Source organism: Gossypium raimondii, chromosome 7 (genome assembly GCF_025698545.1).
Source record: "Gossypium raimondii isolate GPD5lz chromosome 7, ASM2569854v1, whole genome shotgun sequence".
Taxonomy (NCBI): Eukaryota; Viridiplantae; Streptophyta; class Magnoliopsida; order Malvales; family Malvaceae; genus Gossypium; species Gossypium raimondii.
The window spans coordinates 32,536,460-32,555,881 of record NC_068571.1 but is presented as its reverse complement, the minus strand read 5'-3'; the positions used below and the strand labels follow the sequence as shown (position 1 = coordinate 32,555,881).

At 35.3% G+C, this 19,422-nt stretch overlaps 2 protein-coding genes across 3 annotated transcripts; one reads left to right on the top strand and one right to left on the bottom strand.

Moving 5' to 3' along the window:
• The first annotated feature begins 291 nt into the window (after positions 1 to 291).
• On the top strand, positions 292 to 10,686 carry LOC105795473 (endoribonuclease Dicer homolog 1). Of its 2 annotated transcripts, XM_052633407.1 has the most exons (22): positions 292 to 492; positions 572 to 736; positions 994 to 2,094; positions 2,192 to 2,305; positions 3,056 to 3,266; positions 3,409 to 3,803; positions 3,908 to 4,139; positions 4,411 to 4,583; positions 4,681 to 4,803; positions 4,900 to 5,060; positions 5,141 to 5,374; positions 5,465 to 5,615; positions 5,704 to 5,886; positions 6,625 to 6,786; positions 6,871 to 6,966; positions 7,074 to 7,696; positions 8,024 to 8,124; positions 8,219 to 8,409; positions 8,491 to 9,408; positions 9,533 to 9,697; positions 9,789 to 10,159; positions 10,240 to 10,686. In XM_052633407.1, exons 3-22 carry the CDS (start codon positions 1,024 to 1,026, stop codon positions 10,415 to 10,417), a joined length of 5,853 nt encoding a protein of 1,950 aa, XP_052489367.1. In that variant the 5' UTR covers positions 292 to 492; positions 572 to 736; positions 994 to 1,023; the 3' UTR covers positions 10,418 to 10,686. The 2 variants fall into 2 exon arrangements, with proteins under 2 accessions (XP_052489367.1, XP_052489366.1); XM_052633406.1 differs by having other exon boundaries at positions 292 to 2,094.
• Positions 10,687 to 10,884: 198 nt separating this feature from the next.
• On the bottom strand, positions 10,885 to 14,039 carry LOC105795487 (soluble inorganic pyrophosphatase 1). Its single transcript, XM_012625131.2, has 9 exons — positions 13,821 to 14,039; positions 12,769 to 12,901; positions 12,633 to 12,661; positions 12,297 to 12,362; positions 12,013 to 12,120; positions 11,696 to 11,761; positions 11,492 to 11,612; positions 11,293 to 11,374; positions 10,885 to 11,122 (listed from the first exon to the last, which is right to left on the bottom strand). The coding sequence occupies exons 2-9, from the start codon at positions 12,899 to 12,901 to the stop codon at positions 11,080 to 11,082; spliced, it is 648 nt and encodes a 215-aa protein (XP_012480585.1). The 5' UTR covers positions 13,821 to 14,039; the 3' UTR covers positions 10,885 to 11,079.
• Between the last annotated feature and the right edge of the window lie 5,383 nt (positions 14,040 to 19,422).

The following is a 19,422-nucleotide window of genomic DNA, read 5'->3' as shown; positions in this document are numbered from 1 at the left end:
AAGGCAAAGTTTCTGGTCTCATAGGATAAAAAAATATTCAGCCTGATCTAAGGGGAATAATTATTCTATTCCCCTGTTATAATTATTTTTTCTTTATGAAGAATAAATCGAACGGCTGAGAATGTTCCATCATCTTTGACCTTTGCAGAAGCTTTCTTTTTTGCTGGGTTCTACCAGTGGACTCCAACTGTTTGACACGTGTCTGTTCTTTTCCATATGCGTTGCTGTTCTCATGTCCTTGGTAGCCAAAAAGAGAACACTTAACATCTCCCCGCTCCCTACGGTAACGCAACTGAACAGTGAAGAGCGTAGTTCCAATAAAACCCTATCCTGCCATCCACTCACAAATCACCACGTAATCCGGGAACCCTTGTTGGGTCAAACGTGGCGTTATCATATTGGTTGAAGCACTGTTGCTCTGTACTTTCGAGTTCGGAAAAGTTATAAGGAAAAACAGAACCGCCTCAAGTCACAGAAGTTTCTTTGTAAATTGTAAGGAAAGAAACCCATAGTTTTGGGTTTTACTATTATTTTATTATTTTAATTTTGTTTCTCCATCTCTCTTTCGTAGAGAAAACAGAGCTAAAACCCAGAAGAATCAAAGAAAGAGTGGGGGAGGAAAGCAAAAAACTGAGAAAGGCGCACGCTTGAAGGGAGTCAAATAAAAGAGAAACGGAAGATAACAGAATAGGCGTTGATAGACCGTAGAATCTAAGAATCACACATAAAAGTTTTGGTGGGGTTTTATGTTTTTTTTCCCCTTCAATTTTCTGTTTCACTTTTTTAAATGAATCCCCTTCCTTAACTACACTTCTTGCGTGTTTCCTGCGGTCTATCTACTCTTAATCTGTGTCTTCACTCACTCTTTTTTCTTCTCTCTGTTTTTTTTCCTGAATCTTTATAAAAACTATTGCTTTCTTTCTCTTCTTCTGGGTTTTTTTTTTATAATTCTTCTTGCTCTTGGTTCTTTTCCCTTTTTTGTTTTTTTTTAAGTGGGATATCCGAGTTCTGGGCAATTTATTGATGGAGGAAGAAGGTAGGGTTTCTGGTGGCAATGGGTCATCTTACTGGCTGGATGCTTGTGAGGACATATCATGCGACTTGATTAGCGATTTTGTTGATTTCGATGCTCCTATAGTTCAAGACTCCGTTGACAATACTTCCAATCAAGATTTCTTTGGAGGAATTGATCACATTCTCGATAGCTTCAAGAACGGCGTGGGACTTCCTCCGGTGGGAAGTAACAGTGATAGCTCTGTCGTCAATGGAAATGGAATTCACGACCCCGTTGCTGGAGATGGATGGTCTCCCAATGAGCTCTCTGGGGTTTCCAAGGATTTACCTGACAACTCAGTTCCGCCATCTAATGGAGTTGAAAAAAAGATTGGAAGCAAAGGGCAGGAAAAAAGCTGCGATGATAGTAATTCCAGTTTATTTGATTATTCTAATAAGGATAATGGAGTTCATCGAGACGATAAAAGGTCATCCGAGTCGAGAGATAGGGGTTTAGATAGTGAAGAGAGGTGTAACAAGAGGGCTCGTGCGAATGGCTGCAAGAGTGATAGGCAGTATTCTAGTAGAGGTCAATATTATCCCCGGGATAGGGAGAGATGTTTTGCTAGGAAAAGGGTTCGAGATTGGGATGAAATTGATCGGAGAGATAGAGAGCATGTTAGGAGAAGAGAACATTATTATGGTGGCAATAGGAGGGATGGGAGAGAGAGAGAACCAAGGGGTTATTGGGAGAGGGAACGGTCAGGGTCCAATGAGATGGTTTTTAGGCTGGGTACTTGGGAAGCAGATCGGCAAAGAGAAGGGAAGGTGGCTAATGACAAAACTCCCGAGTGCAATGGAAAGATGGAGAAGAAAGTTGAGCAGCCGAAGGAAAAACTCTTGGAGGAGCAAGCTCGTCAATATCAATTGGATGTTCTTGAGCAGGCAAAAAGGAAAAACACAATTGCATTCCTTGAAACCGGGGCAGGGAAGACCCTCATTGCTGTTCTCCTCATGAAAAGTATTTCTGATGATTTACAAAAGCACAACAGAAAAATGCTCTCTGTCTTTTTGGTTCCTAAAGTTCCACTAGTTTATCAGGTAGTCAAATTATAGAATGTCAGTGTTCTTTTAAGATTTGATTGGTTCTGTTGTTTCCAGGTTCAGTTTATTATTATTTTTTATTTTCCATTTTCAGCAAGCTGAAGTTATTCGCGAGAGAACTGGTTTCCAAGTCGGTCATTATTGTGGGGAGATGGGTCAAGATTTTTGGGATGCTCGTAGGTGGCTGCGCGAGTTTGAATCAAAACAGGTAGCTTGTCAATTTCCTTTTGTGAAAATTCCTGCTTTACTGTCATTTGAGCTTTTCTAATGTTCCAAGTAATTTCGTTATTGTAATGCTAGTCGGCACTAAAGCACAATGCGGTACGGTACTTTAGTAATTTTAAGATATGACATTATAATGAGCGATACAAAAGTGTTTCTGTATCCAGTCTTTGGTAACACTTTTAGTATACTCAGCTTTACCTAGTTAGTTTACTCGTAAATTACTTAGGATAGATTTTTGAACCAATGTCCTTTTGCTCAATTTTGTTGAAGGAACGGGATGATGTTGATATAGCTTTCAAATTCTAGCAAGATCCTTAAATGTGTACTTGCCAGAACTGGGATTTAGTTGAAATATCAGTGATCCACCCTTTGTCCTGTCCTAAAAGGAAAAGAGGGAAAGCATAACAAAGCTTTAAATTGAAATATGGTTCTCGACCATTAGCAAGATCCTTATATGCCTAATCTATAGAGTTGGAACTGAGTGGAGCTATTAATATTGGTATACCTTTATCACATTCAGCACCCTTTATTTCTTTTTTACTCTTTTAACAAGGTATTATGAGCTTATAAATTCTTGTCTATCTGTATGTAATTGAACCATCTTTAGTAGGCTGTCTAGCATAGATATCCTCAAATGGTTGTATCTTTTTGAGTCTTTGGTAGCTGTTCATTTGCATATATGACTCTTGTCTATATGTCCATAAGATTCGCTCATTTGATGTCTTTCTTGCAGGTTTTGGTTATGACAGCTCAAATTCTGCTGAATATTTTGAGACACAGCATAATTAAAATGGAATCAATCAATCTCCTTATCCTGGACGAGTGTCATCATGCTGTGAAGAAACATCCGTATTCACTGGTTATGTCTGAATTCTATCATACAACACCAAAGGAGAAGAGACCTTCTGTTTTTGGAATGACCGCTTCTCCTGTTAACTTGAAGGGTATATTTTTGTTTTCTAGTAGTTGTCTTCTTCAGATTTATCTCTGTTTGAGACCAAGGGCGGTCTCTCTTTCAAAATTTTCTTTCACTTGATTATAAGAAAATTTCCCCCTTTAACTCATATTTTGAAATGTTATATTCAGGTGTTTCAAGTCAAGTTGATTGTGCTATAAAAATTCGTAATCTAGAAAGCAAACTGGATTCTGTAGTCTGTACCATCAAAGACCGCAAGGAACTCGAGAAACATGTGCCAATGCCTTCAGAAGTTGTGGTAGAGTATGACAAAGCAGCCAGTTTATGGTCCCTCCATGAACAAATAAAACAAATGGAAGCAACAGTTGAAGAAGCTGCACAGTCAAGCTCTAGAAGAAGTAAATGGCAGTTCATGGGAGCTAGAGATGCAGGAGCCAAGGAAGAGCTTCACCAAGTTTATGGTGTATCTGAAAGAACAGAAAGTGATGGAGCTGCTAATTTGATACAAAAGTTGAGGGCTGTTAATTATGCACTGGGTGAACTGGGCCAATGGTGTGCTTATAAGGTATCATATGTGTTAAGTAATTAAGGTTACCACAACTTTTTCTTATTTTCTTGGTTGTGCAGAAATGATCTTGGTTGTTTCCTTTCATTGCCTTTCTTTTTCAGGTTGCACAATCTTTTCTGACAGCTTTGCAAAATGATGAGAGGGCAAACTACCAGCTTGATGTCAAGTTTCAAGAATCTTACCTAAACAAAGTTGTTTCCCTCTTACAATGCCAATTATCAGAGGGAGCTGTTACTGAAAAAGACATGAACAATGCAGAAGCAGAGAACTGTAATGCTCAAGATGGGACCAATACTGATGAGATTGAGGAAGGAGAGCTCCCTGACAGTCATGGTGTGTCTTTTCTTTAATTTTCTACCTTTCTTTTACTTTTTTTTTTTTTGCCAGCACATTTTGAGACTGACATATAATTGAAAAGGATATCCTCAGGTTTTGAATGTATACAACGTTAAGTAGAACAAAACATGCATTGTTTACTTGCTTGTGTTGCGTTTCTTGTCATCCATTTTAAGGAAAATTCTTATCATTGTAGATGTTTCTAAACAAAAGATATTTTAAAAACATTTTGGTGTGTATTCTCAACTCATGTACCGTTTTGTCATAGTTGTCTCTGGTGGAGAGCATGTGGATGTGATCATTGGAGCGGCTGTAGCAGATGGAAAAGTGACCCCGAAAGTACAGTCATTGATTAAAATACTTCTGAAGTATCAGCACACAGAGGATTTTCGAGCAATCATCTTTGTTGAGCGAGTTGTGGCTGCTTTAGTTCTTCCTAAGGTAGAACCATTGTCTTGCTTTAATCATATTCAATGATAGATTTCACCCCCTTGCTGTTTCCTAGGAATGCTTCTTTTACTTCTTTTTGAATGGACAGGTTTTTGCAGAGCTTCCGTCTCTGAGTTTCATCAGGTGTGCAAGTTTAATTGGGCACAACAATAGTCAAGAAATGCGGACCGGACAAATGCAGGATACAATTGCTAAATTCCGTGATGGTCGTGTATGTTCATATTCCATGCTTCCTCTCTTCAGCTGATGAAAGATCTGAATCATGCAAATATAGACATTTGATAAATGCTTTTACTTTCTATTGTAGGTGACATTGTTAGTTGCAACTAGTGTTGCTGAGGAAGGATTGGATATTCGGCAATGCAATGTTGTCATTCGTTTTGATCTTGCAAAAACTGTTTTGGCATACATTCAGTCTAGAGGTCGTGCAAGGAAGCCTGGGTCAGATTACATCTTGATGGTTGAGAGGTACTTGTTGGGTTTGGTCTTTAATCATTTTCTTTCTACAAAAACTGATCCAGACAAACTAACTTTCATGCTGTTTACAGAGGAAATTTATCGCATGCTACATTCCTAAGGAATGCGAGGAATAGTGAGGAGACCTTGCGGAAAGAAGCAATTGAGAGAACCGACCTTAGTCATTTGAAGGATACTTCGAGGTTGATTTCGGTGGATATGGTACCAGGTACTGTGTACCAGGTTGAATCAACTGGTGCCATTGTTAGCTTGAATTCTGCTGTTGGACTAGTCCATTTTTACTGCTCTCAGCTTCCTAGTGACAGGTCTTGTACTCCTTATAAGATAGAGACATTTGTTTTCGTTTCTATTGTGGTTCTTTCTTTTACTTAGGTGGCATTGCTTTTGGCTTTTAGATATTCAATACTTCGTCCTGAGTTTATTATGAAGAAGCATGAGAAGCCAGGGGGTCCAACTGAATATTCTTGCAAGCTTCAGCTCCCCTGTAATGCACCATTTGAAGAGCTCGAGGGTCCCATGTGCAGTTCTATGCGTCTTGCCCAGCAGGCATGCTATGCTGTCTTGTCACCATTTACTTGTTTATCAAATTTATATTCAGAGTATTTCTGATGTCCATAACACATGTAACATGTAGGCTGTATGTTTGGCTGCTTGCAAGAAGCTCCATGAGATGGGAGCATTTACTGATATGCTCTTGCCCGACAAAGGAAGCGGGGAAGAAGCAGAGAAGGTTGACCAGAATGATGAAGGAGACCCACTTCCTGGAACTGCTAGGCATAGAGAATTCTATCCAGAAGGTGTAGCAGATATACTCCAGGTTAGGCCCCTCTGTGGATATGTTATAGCGGTTTGTTGCATGCCTTGTTAGTTGTTTCTTTTCTCATTTTTGAGATGCATTCTAGTGCATGTGTCTATTTTTATGTTCTGCCACCTTTATAATGCTGTTGACTGGATAGTTTCTCCCCTCCAACTTGCTGAGCTCCTCGTCTTTATAATTTGACCAAGTTTTCCTTTCTGTTGCTCATACAAACCTTATATCAATACTTATACGCTCATCAAAGTTCAAAGTGCCTGTTCCTTTGTTTTTCTGGTTATTAAATAGTAGTATGTGTTAGTGTTGGTATACTTTTGGCTGCCGAACAGCCATATGAAAAGTAATGGCCGACTTTGGAAAGTAAATCATAGACATAAAAGGAGGATCACGTCTTGCAATCTGCCGATGACCCTCTCCCCACCCCTTCCCTCCCCCCCCCCCCAAAAAAAAAAAAGAAGCTTGTATTCTGGCATAGATTGCGTGAGAGCTAGGTTCATTACACCAATATTGCCTTGTTCCTGAAGTTTTGGTTAAAAGCAACATAGATTATGATTTTGGCAACATTTTTCTAGGGAGCTTCAATGCTGGTAAGACTACAGTCTAGTACGTATGTATTGTAATGGGATTTGCCTTCTTTTGTGCTTATGAAGGTGGAGGGATGATGTGGAGAGGGAAAAAAAAACATGTCCTTTAACAAATATGCCTTTTGCTTTCAAGTTTATAATGCTTTTGGGTCCACAGGGAGAATGGATTTTATCTGGAAGAGATGGTGTTGATGACTCCAAAATACATCGTCTGTACATGTATACTATCAAATGTGTAAATAATGGCTCTTCAAAAGATCCATTCTTAACTAAAGTCTCAGATTTTGCAGTACTTTTTGGCAAAGAGCTGGATGCAGAGGTAATTTCTGTTGTTTTCAGTATGAGCATAACTTGTATTTGGTAAATAGGATTTTAATTTCAAACAACATTTGTCACCATTTAGGTGTTATCGATGTCGGTGGATCTATTTATCGTTCGAGCCATGATAACAAAGGCATCTCTTGTCTTCAGGGGATCAATAGATATAACTGAAAGTCAGGTGAGTTTCTGTTTAAATTGTTTGAATAATGATTACTATTTGAGATGTTTTTGCTGTTTGTACTAGACTATGCTTATGGTATAACTTACAATTTTGCTTATGTGCAGATGGCATCCCTTAAAAATTTTCACGTAAGAATGATGAGCATTGTATTGGATGTGGATGTTGATCCTGCCACTACTCCTTGGGATCCTGCCAAGGCATATTTGTTTGTCCCTGTGGTTGGCGATAAGTTTGTAGATCCTATAAAAGAAGTTGATTGGGATTTGGTAGATAATATAATCACTACAAATGCGTGGAGCAATCCCCTTCAGAGAGCTAGGCCAGATGTTTTCCTTGGGACAAATGAGAGGACACTTGGTGGTGACAGAAGGGAGTACGGATTTGGGAAATTGCGTCATGGCCTGGCTTTTGGGCACAAACCTCATCCTACTTATGGTATCAGAGGAGCCGTAGCCCCATTTGATGTTGTTAAAGCTACCGGGGTGGTTCCTAGTCGTGATACGATCGAGGTACAAGGGGATTGGACCAAAGGCAAATTGATAATGGCTGATGGTGTTGCACGTGCAGAAGATCTTGTTGGAAGAATAATAACAGCCGCTCATTCGGGGAAGAGGTTTTATGTAGATACAATATGCTATGACATGTCAGCAGAGACCTCCTTTCCGAGGAAAGAGGGCTATCTTGGTCCTGTCGAGTACAGCTCATATGCCGATTACTATAAGCTGAAGTATGAATTTGATATCTCTTACCTTTAAATTCCTATTTTCTTCCCTACGGCTTAATAATATTAGAAATAGCAATTGCCTGCCTATTAATTGCTTCTTTTTAATGGATGAGATAACCTAAATGTATCTCAGTTGTGCGTGTAGAATAGGAAAGCATGTCCTACTCTGTCGAGGACATGGTTGACTACTTTTAGGTGCTGAATATGTGAGCTTTTGTCACATTTCCACCTGATAGTATTGGATGTCCTTACAGATCAAATATGCTTTCTGTTTCTTCCCGCACAACAAAGTTGCATTAGGCTATTGAGTCCTCTATATATTGTTTCCAGGTATGGTGTTGAGTTGAGCTGCAAGCAACAAGCTTTGATAAGAGGTCGTGGTGTTTCATACTGCAAGAATCTCTTATCTCCTCGATTTGAGCACTCAGAAGGTATTATTTAGAAAAATTATGCTTGTGTCTAACGTGAGGTTTGCATCGGTTATGGTCATTTTTTTGCTAAACCTAATGTGTGTACCATATGAAGGTGAATCGGAGGAGGCACTTGACAAAACATACTACGTGTTTCTTCCGCCTGAGCTATGTTTTGTTCATCCACTTCCTGGATCACTTGTTAGAGGTGCCCAGAGGTTGCCCTCTATTATGAGGAGGGTTGAGAGCATGCTTCTTGCAATTCAACTTAAGCACATAATACAATTTCCGGTCCCTGCTTCAAAGGTGTGATATTTTTCTCTGGCTGATCAATTCCAAGCAGCTTTCAGATGATTAATAAATTGTGTCTTTCTTTTATATGTTCAGATTTTGGAAGCTTTGACTGCTGCTTCTTGTCAGGAGACATTTTGCTATGAAAGGGCTGAGCTTCTTGGGGATGCTTACTTGAAATGGGTAGTCAGTCGTTTTCTGTTTCTTAAATATCCCCAGAAACATGAAGGTCAACTGACCAGGATGAGACAACAAATGGTGAGTAACATGGTATTGTATCAATATGCATTAAATAAGGGACTTCAATCATACATCCAAGCAGATCGCTTTGCACCATCTAGATGGGCTGCTCCTGGGGTGTTGCCAGTCTTTGACGAGGATACAAAAGATGGTGACACGTCCTTATTTGATCAAGAACATGCAACTGCTGATGTTTTACCAGTAAAAGTACATGGTAATGGGTTTGAAGATGAAGATATGGAAGATGGTGAGATTGAGAGTGACTCAAGTTCTTATAGAGTCCTCTCTAGCAAGACCTTAGCAGATGTGGTTGAAGCACTGATTGGAGTTTATTATGTTGAAGGTGGCAAGCATGCAGCTAACCACCTCATGAAATGGATTGGGATCCAGGTGGAGTCTGATCCTGATGAGATGGACTCTATAGTGAAGCCATCTAATGTTCCAGAAAGCATACTCAGGAGTGTAAATTTTGAGGCCTTAGAAGGTGCATTGAAAATCGAGTTTAAAAATAGGGCCTTGTTGGTGGAAGCTATTACTCATGCTTCACGCCCATCATCGGGAGTATCCTGCTACCAGCGTTTGGAGTTTGTTGGTGATGCAGTCTTGGATCATCTTATCACAAGACATTTGTTTTTTACATACACCAATTTGCCTCCAGGTCGCTTGACTGATTTGCGTGCTGCTGCCGTAAACAATGAAAACTTTGCACGTGTTGCAGTAAAGCACCTGTTGCATGTGCACCTTCGGCATGGATCAAGTGCCCTTGAGAAACAGGTTTGCTATCTGATTCCTTCACTTTTGCTTGTTTAATGTGAAGGTGCCAGTTTAACCCATATCAATGTCTGTTCTGCACATGGGTGGGTTCCTTCTGACTTGGTACCCTTGGCTTCTATTTCAGATTCGGGACTTCGTGAAGGAAGTTCAGGATGAGTTATTAAAGCCGGGTTTCAACTCTTTTGGATTGGGAGATTGCAAAGCACCAAAAGTTCTTGGAGATATTGTTGAATCCATTGCTGGTGCCATTTTTCTCGACAGTGGACGTGACACTGCAGTTGTCTGGAGGGTTAGTTTGGGACCGACTTTTCTTACTGCTATATGTATACACACGCTAACAAGACAATCTGATAAGAGAACAAAATGATCTTGCTTTCCAGGTTTTTCAACCTCTGTTGCATCCCATGGTGACTCCAGAGACATTGCCGATGCATCCTGTCCGGGAACTACAAGAACGATGCCAACAACAAGCTGAAGGCTTGGAATACAAAGCCAGTCGAAGTGGCAATTTGGCCACTGTGGAGGTTTTCATTGATGGGGTCCAGGTTGGAGTTGCTCAGAATCCCCAAAAGAAGATGGCACAGAAACTAGCTGCAAGGAATGCACTTGCTGTTCTGAAGGAGAAAGAAACAGCTGAAGCTAAGGAGAAATGTGAGGAGAATGGGAAAAAGAAGAATGGCAACCAGACATTTACCAGACAAACATTGAATGATATCTGCCTGCGTCGAAACTGGCCTATGCCCTTCTATTGGTGAGAAATTACAGTTGGTACCTTTTCTTCCTCTTATATTTGGACAGCAACATGCAACTGATCTGATGCGTCATCTTTAGGTGTGTGAATGAAGGGGGCCCTGCCCATGCAAAGAGATTTACTTTTGCTGTCAAGGTTAACACCACTGACAGGGGGTGGACCGATGAATGCATAGGTGAGCCAATGCCTAGTGTTAAGAAGGCCAAGGACTCAGCCGCCGTGCTTCTCTTGGAACTTTTAAACAAATGGTATTCATGATAGACAATATTGAGGACAATGATTATTTTGGTACTTAGTTTCCCAACACTATTTTTTCAATAGCCCCCTTATTGGTCGTGAGGTGCATCACAATTCTTATAATTTTTTGTCATTAATTAACGTTATGCTTTTGGCCAAAGGAAAATATTATAAGTAAATGGATTTATAATTTTGCATGAATTGTTGATTTCAAATGTAATCGGGGAACAGGACCAGAACATACACAGTTGAATGAGATAAAGAGACATTTGTCTTCTTCTTCTTTTTCATTCTCGTTGACTGTTCGCTACATTCTATGAATGTTTTTGATTTGAAGTTGAATTGTAGCACCAAAAACAGTTGAACATAGAAAAGCATTTCTTGAATATGTCTCCGTTGCTTTTGGAAAGATTACAAGGTGTGCAAGGAGGAAAACATGGGAAAATGAGCGATGAAGTGATGATAACTAACAAAAATCTCAAATCGCATTCTAGTAATGTCATAAATTCCATATATAATCTCTTCCCGACAACAAAGTTTTTTATCCAACGGGTAATAATAATCGTACAGAACCACAGCTAAAAAGGGAAAGGAGTTCAAATCATATCCAAATGCTGTCGATAAATGTTTTATTTAGTATGTGGTGCATTTCCTCCCATGATGGAAGATTGCCCTTTTTCAGCCTATCGCCTCAGGGTTTGCATAATGTACTCGGCATAAAGATCCCTGCAACAGATCAACACAAGAACCTCAGTAGAAGCATAACAAAAATTATTAATAACGGAGACCAAGGATGTCGGAACCAAAGGGGGAAATGCCCGTTAGCTTTGGACATGAATTCCCTCTATTATTATGTATACCCATCCTTGGGAGGTATAATATAGTTCTAGGCATACATTGAATACTGGACAGCTTCAACGGCAGCGGTTGCTGGTAAAAATTTGTCGACTGCAACCTCCTTGTTCTCATTTTTCTTGTCTGTGCTGTGTTAAGAAAGCGGTATTCCTTGCATCAGGGAACAAACTTGAACATTCTTTTGATAAATAGCTCAAATATCGAGGAATGAGTTTTATAATTTGATATTGAAAAGGATACAGTCTTCAAAGAAACGACGGATCTCAGTCAGGCGGTGAGGGGGAAGATCTTTGATGTCGGTGTAATGCTTGTACTCAGGATCATCAACACAAACTGCAATGATCTTGTCATCTTTCTCCCCCTAGGTAAGAATTATGAAGCAGATATCAGACAAACTGAAGGGAAGAAGTGTCAAAAGGTTAACCTGAAACTACAATGAAATACCTGGTCAATCATTGGCATTAGTCCAAGGGCTCTGGCTCGCAGAAAACATCCAGGAAGAACAGGCTCCTATTTGAAGAAACAACATAATTTGAGTACTTCTAGATCACTGTTAATATGCAGCTCAAAGATGAACTCGATGAAATGCCTTAAAAGCAATGCGGGTGGTTCAGAGTGCATAGGGGAAGAAGGCTAACGGAACTGGGGTGGTACAAGTAATGGTCAACAATAGAACACATAAGAGGCTTTTATAGTGAATAAATTAATCGTACATGTTAACATTCAGGAATAAGTTATTGGGAATTTTACTAGTGTTTCACCTGCATGATAACCAAACAATCCAAGGGATCATTGTCTTCACAAAGTGTGCGAGGGATGAAACCATAGTTATGAGGGTAGACCACCGATGAATATAAAACTCGATCAACCTGATATTCATGTTGACAGTAAGAAAACATTACAATATGGAGCCTGTAACAGTGGCAAACTTTCTAATAAACATGACTAAACTGGAATTCATTGGAAGAAAGGGAAAGCCTTGACATAGTAGCTCAGGAATATGTACCAGGAACTACTATCTTTAAAGATGCAAAACTTTTCATACCTTAATCAATCCTGTCTTCTTGTCAAGTTCATACTTGACCTTACTACCTTTTGGTATCTCAACAACCTGTATGGTTGAACAAGAAATTCAATAAGCAAACAATTAGCAGTGACTGGAGGTTAGACATTTCGGCTTTAATATGTGAAATGTTTTCTTGGTACCTTAAGAATGTTCTTCCAATAGGAAAACCAGGGTAAGTTTAGGTGAAACTAATAAATTAATGAATGTTATTGATATATGTAAAGCATGCTAAATTATGTTTATTTCTCAGTTTATTTAAAACCATAAATGTTCTATGAACAAGTTCAGACTGATAAAATTAGAAAGAAATCATACACAGTTGAAAATTGCTGGAGCTCCAGGTCCTGAACACAATATTTTTGAAACAGGTCAGTTCCCAAAATCTGATTATTCACTCGGACAATATTAGCAACAACATCAAATCAGAATATTCACTCATTAGATAGGGTACCAATCTCAAGATCATGCCAAGGATGTGCAGCAACTGATCTCCGTGACATAGACGAAAGAATCCTCTCGTTCAGACGGGGTGGTTTGCGTGGAGTTTCCACTACCTTAGCTTCATTTTTATCTTCTTCACTCATCTTTTCCACAACAATAAATTGCATCAACATTCAATCAAAACCCAGTAATTATGTTAGTTTATTCATCAGTTGTAATTGATCCAGTTATACGGGAATTTATAATAGCCACAAGATGCATAAAAGAAAAGGCTGCTAAGTGTTTGGAAGACTAAGTCTAGGATCTGACTGGTAACAGAATTTCCAAAAAACAAAACTATATGCTGTTCCATTTCTCAGATAATGAATGCCATGCAAGTGACCAGATTCTATTGCAAAATTTGGCACAAACATTAGCTACCATGATATTCAAGAGTAAGGCAATAAACTAAATAATAGATCGACATCTCAATCCTAAGTTCTTAGCCCAATACTACATGCTCTCTTAATAGTCAAACAATTTTACTCAACTCTCATTAAACAACCAAAATTGAAGAAAAATGACATAACTGATCAATTACACTCTGGTCTAATGGCACACATGTCTTCTCATAACCGGATCGGCTACTAGGGTCAGGTGTTTATGCTTATTCATTACTATATTATAAAAGATGGTTACTTCATAGTACTATTTATCTGTATCAAGGTCGCTGCAACAATCAAGTACAAACATGAATTAACCATAAAAAGCGAGTTGGTTAAATATCTAGTTCTTCAGCAATCTCTTTCCTCAAATAGTAAAACTAAAAAACAAAAACGACAGCTTTTTAATGCTTTACATCTATGCTGAACCAAAAGTCCGATTCTTGTTCATAAGTTCTAGTAAAGGATTCAATAAGATCCTATGGAACTTGTGCCTTTGCACTTAAACCCAGAAACGAAACGGCCATGAAACGGGAATTGATAAAGTGTAAACGAGCGATCTATAAAAAATAGACAAAAACAATGAAAAGGGTTTCCATTAGTGATCCAAAACGGTGGCATAAAGTGAAAGAAAGCATACCTTGGTTTGTTGTGGTTTAAGGGTGCACGCACAGAAAAAGAAAGAAAGAAGAAGCTTTTGATTATTGAGGGAAGAGAAATAGGAAGGGATGCAATGAGCCTGAAGCTGCGCTTGATGTTATAGGTAAAATATTTATAGAATGGAGTCTTCAAAGGATGTTAAAGAATGGGAGAAAATAAGTTGTCCCTTGATTGTAGGCAGTGGCTCGGTTCTGCTGCTGACAAAAGAGATTTTGTGTCAACTATTACCATATATCTATTTTGTCATTTACATTCAAAAACTTTTATTTTAGTTATTAATATTATCAAAATTTAATATTTTAGTAGTTTAAATTATATAAATGGAGTGTAGATATGGATATTTTTATTGATATAATAATAAATTTAGTCTTTTAATATTTACAAACTCTATTAATTTTGTGTTAATTTTAAAAATACAACAAATTTAACCCTTAATTTTACATATTATCTCAATTTAGTCTTTATTCTTAAAAATTCAAAACTAAAACCTCAAAAAAATATTTTAAAAGTTCATTTTCTAATAAAAATATATATAAAATTATAAAAATATTTATCTAATTTTTTTCTCGATTATTTAACATGACATTTATTTATTAAATAAAATTTTATAAATAAAACAATTTAAGGGAAAAATCTTAAAAAAGACTTAAGTAGAATCAATTCTTTTTAATATTAACTACCACCGTATTCAAGTTAGGTAAAATACTATGGCCTGAGTTTGAAAAGAATAATAAGTGATGTCTTTAGGTTATTACATTTGAGTTTGTGCTTGAAGGCGAGTATCGTTGGGGATATATAAGTAGGTGGAAGGTTATGCTGACAACTACACAATTGATTTCTAATTTGATGGCAAGATGATGAAGGATGCGGAAAGCGAAGAGTTTAGAGTAAGAGTTATTGGTGCTGGTGGTTGTAGGTGAAGGTGGTGCCCAACACTAGATAAATTTGACGAGAATTAAGGAACAACACTAGATAAACAAATTATTATTTATAAAATAAAACTAAAAAAGTTTGAATTTGGTTTAAGTATTGCTTACGGGTTTTTAAAAAATACTTTATTTATAAAATTATTATTTTAATAAATAAATTTCATGTTAGAAAAAGAAAAACATCAAGTATTCATTTATTTATAATTTTTCTTTTATACTAATTTTTATAATTTTATATGTATTTTATAAAATATTATGTATTTTAATAAAAAATGAACTTTAAAATAATATTTATTTTTAAAGTTTCTATTTTTGATTATTTTAAGAATCAAGATTAAATTGAAATAACGTGTAAAGTTGATGGTTAAATTTGTTTTAGAATTAGAACCAAATTGATAGAACTCAGTAAACATTGGAGGGCTAAATTTATTATATGCTAATGAAAAATAGTCACATCAGCACTTTGTTAGTGATTTAACGGATAAGCGACCAAAATATTAAATTTTGATAATGCTAGTGATTGAAATAAAAAAAATTTAAACTTGAGTGATCAAATCATAAACACACTAATAGTTGAGTGGTTATTAATATAGTTTACCCTAGAATCTATTCCACTATTATAAAAGTATAAAATATTGGTAAAACACAACTATCTTAAAGGTTTAGTATAACTAATTAGACTTATTCATAGATCGGACCACCCATTAGGTTCAAATGCCTACTCGAAAAATGAGAGGGTTTAGACAAAAATTCGAAGCCTGAAAAATAGACTTGGGTAAAATTTAAGGCCTGTTTTCTATATGGGCCAAGTCTTAGATAAGATTTTTTGCTCGAGCTCGACTCGACCCTGCCCGAATATATTAAATAATAATTATTTATATTAAATTACTAACCCAATAACAATTGAACTCATTATCAAAAACCTAAAAATAAAACTTACCCAACTAAATAACCCAGCCCAAAATATAAAATTTTAAAAAATATATTTAATACAATAAATTATTTATTATATTTATTTGTGTTTTGTAATATAATAAAACATTTATTGTATTTATGGTAGTTTTTTTAATATAAATATTTTTAATGTGTTAGAAAATTTTATTTTAGAGTTTTTTAGTGATTTTAGTATATTTAAAAAATATTTTTAAATAAAAAACTAATCTAAAAAAAAGTCAAATATGGGTAGACCGGATCGGACCCGGATTTACCTTCCTTAAATTGGGTTGGGCTTGAACAAAAGCGTAAGCCCATTTTTTAAGTTGGACCCAAAATTGAAAAATTAATCTAGATACCTTGTATGGACTTGACCTAGCCCGACATATGAGCACCTCTAAAAACAATTTTATTTACCTTCAAATATTTTTTTGCGTATATAATTTTTCTAAATAATAATAAAATCTTTGTAACTATTATCATGTTTTTATTATATTCGTTATTTTTAATTAAATAATAAAAATTAATTAATTTAAGATTATACCAAAGTACCATAAAATTAAAGGTAAATTATACCCAAGTTCATTGAATTATTAATAAGTTTACACTTTGGTCACTCAACTTCAAAAATTATAAAATGAAAACTGAATTATTCAAAAGTTTTCATTTAAATTACTAAAGTCAAGTCTTTAAGGATGATTGATATGGTCGTTAAATCATTGTTTATCATATACAATATAATATATATTAACTACGTGATTTCAACTGGCTTATTAATAAAAATACTTTAGCTTTTAAATCCTTTATCATTTCTCCTTCTAAGAAAATTGATTATAAGGTTTTTCTTTCTAAGTTTTCTTTAGAATCTCTCACTTGTACTCTACAAAAATGCGACGATTAGTGGAAGTTGTAATGACTTATTTGTATGAGTTATTAGATAATGAAATCGACGATTAATGAAAGTTGTAATGACTTATTTGTATGAGTTATTAGATAATGAAATCTACATAAAAAATCTTTGAAGAACTTAAGATGCATGATGCATATAATTAAAACCTCGACAACCATACTCTATTAAATGATAAAGATTCTTGTATGGATTAAAGCAATCTTGATGTATGTGGTATAATCATTTGAGTGAACATTTATGAAAAATGGATATAAAAATTATGTTGTTTGTCCTTATGTTTTTATCAAGAAAATAAACTTTAGGTTTGCTATAATTGCAACTTATGTTGATGACTTAAACATAGTAAGGATTCTAGAAGAGATCTTTGCACCTCTAACTATTGAAATAAGGAATTTAAAATGAAAGATGTAAAATAATTTTTGTCTTGGATTTCATGTTGAACATTTAGCAAGTAAAATATTTCTTCATTAATCAACTTATATAAAAAGGTAACTGAAATATTTGAACATGATAAGTCTTATCCATTAAACTCTCATATAGTTGTTCTTTCGCTTGATGTTGAAAAAGATTTGTTTCATTCACAAGAAGATGGTGTGAAAAGTTCTTGATCTTGAAGTATTGTACTAGAATAGATAAAACCTTTATGGTCAATTTACTTGCAAGATCTAGTTCTGCACCAACACAAACATATCATAATGGAGTGAAACATGTTATTCATTATCTTCATTACACATTTGATATGAGTTTGTTTTTCTTATATGGAGTAAAATCAAAATCGATGAGGTATGTGTTGGAAATTGTAGATTGCAAATTAATTATTCATGAGCACTATTCAAATTAAAAAGTGATGATTTATCATCTAATGGATACATTTCCATGAGACATGTTTTTTCTAAGAAGTATGTCCAGCTAAGGGTTGTGGCTCTTCAAAATAGTATCCATTGAGTGCATATAAATAGAGGGACTATGGTGCTCACAAAGTACATTACAATCAATTCAATTTTAGAAATTAGAGTAAGAGTTAGAGAATTCCTCGATTTTCTAGAGTTAGAGAATTCCTCGATTTTGCTAATAAAAGGAAATTCAAAAGCTTCGCTATATCCCAAGAGGACCTCTGTCTTAACCCTCTAGCAACTTTGTGCGGGGGCAAATAGTTCTTTTTGGAAAGCATTACCCGCGCCTCGAAGTCTACTGTTTAATTCCATATAGTCTCCAGATCTATCGTCTCCACTCAATATCTCCAATAGTATGTTGATACTAGATATCTTTTTGATCATTGTAAAGCTTTATCACAAACAAGTTATGTTTTCACATGTAGTGATACTACTATTTCATGGAAATTTGTAAAGCAAAGAGTCACTGCCACATTAAGAAACCATTCAAAATTTTGGCTCTTTATGAAGAAAGTCACAAAAATGTTTAGTTACAGACAACAATTCAACATATAAAAAAAGTGTGTAGATTGTTTGTTGATAATGGCAAGCCAACAATATTGCAATATGCATTTCACAAATTAAAAGTGGTTGTGTAAAGGATGATAGAACTAAACATATCTCGAAATTCACTCAATTGATAACCCAATAGATCAGTTCATAAGAGCATTGTCAACTTCAATTTTCAAGAAGCATGTATGTAATAGCTTGATTTTCAGTAGTGTTGGAAACAGTGGTTCGAGACCACCAAATCCGGCGAATAAGCTCGTAAATTTTATTATTTAATATTTACGAGTCAAATATGATTTTTAAAAAAATTTTAAATTAATAATTTATGTATTATAATGAATTATTAGATTCGAGTGATAAAACCCTAGTTCAAGTGGTTTTGAAAAATGCGGTATCGGGACCTCGTTTCTATAAACCGAGCCGTAAATATTTTTATAAATATTTACGGAGTGTCATTAAGGTGGTATTAAAGTTTTGTTGAAAAATTTTAACGTTTTGATAGTGAATTAAGAGTAATTAGGTATTAAGACTAAAATGCATAAAGGGTGAAAGTTGAGTTATAGATTAAAGAAAAATTAAAGGGACTAAAGAAGCAATTATGCCATTGTTTCTTTATGAGGCAGCATAAGGTGGATTTTTGTGAATTTATTATATATATTATGAAATAAACCTTAAGTGTTAAGTATATATATTATATATATTATTATATATTAATATATAATAAAACAAAATAATAATAATAATAATAAAGAATTAAAAAGAAACAAAGCAAAAACGAAACAGAAGGAAAAAGAAGGAAAAAAGAAAAGAAAAAGGAGAAAGAAGGAGACGAAAGCCTTAAGGGTTTCAAAGTTCCAAGTTCAATTGGTTAGTCAATTTAGTTCTTTTTCTTGTAATTTTTATGTTTTTAAGATTGTTACAATTAGGTCCAACTAAACATTACTTTTGTTTTTTATTTTGTTAAATATTTTGGATGTTGTCATTGATGAATATATATGATTTTTTTATGTTAAATGATTAATTTGAGATATTAGTTGTTAATTAAAAGTAATTTGTTAAGTGATTTTGATGAATTTTTCGATTAAGAATTAATTTGTTAAGTTAGTAAAAATACAAGGGTTTGTTGTGAAATTATTGCAAAAATGGACTGTATTGAATGCCATGAATATTCAGCTAGCATGGGTTTGCATTAAAAATGGTTAATTTTCATGTTTTGGGTTCAGTGACTAAATTGAATTAAAAGTAAAACTTTAGAGGAAATTTTGTAAAAATGTCAAAAAAGACCAAATCGCATGAAATAAATTGTTTTATCATCTAAATTAATATATTGAATTAAATTATTAATTTAGATCAATATCGAGTGGAAAA

Excerpts from the sequence above, each read along its gene's own strand:
- LOC105795473 (XM_052633407.1), top strand. The coding sequence starts at position 1,024 with ATGGAGGAAGAAGGTAGGGTTTCTGGTGGCAATGGGTCATCTTACTGG. Across the intron at positions 4,584-4,680 it reads CTGCTTTAGTTCTTCCTAAG|GTTTTTGCAGAGCTTCCGTC; the intron begins GTAGAACCATTG and ends TTGAATGGACAG. Across the intron at positions 6,787-6,870 it reads GCAAAGAGCTGGATGCAGAG|GTGTTATCGATGTCGGTGGA; the intron begins GTAATTTCTGTT and ends GTCACCATTTAG.
- LOC105795487 (XM_012625131.2), bottom strand. The coding sequence starts at position 12,901 with ATGAGTGAAGAAGATAAAAATGAAGCTAAGGTAGTGGAAACTCCACGC. Across the intron at positions 12,121-12,296 it reads AGAAGACAGGATTGATTAAG|GTTGATCGAGTTTTATATTC; the intron begins GTATGAAAAGTT and ends CATGAATATCAG. Across the intron at positions 11,613-11,695 it reads TAATGCCAATGATTGACCAG|GGGGAGAAAGATGACAAGAT; the intron begins GTATTTCATTGT and ends ATTCTTACCTAG.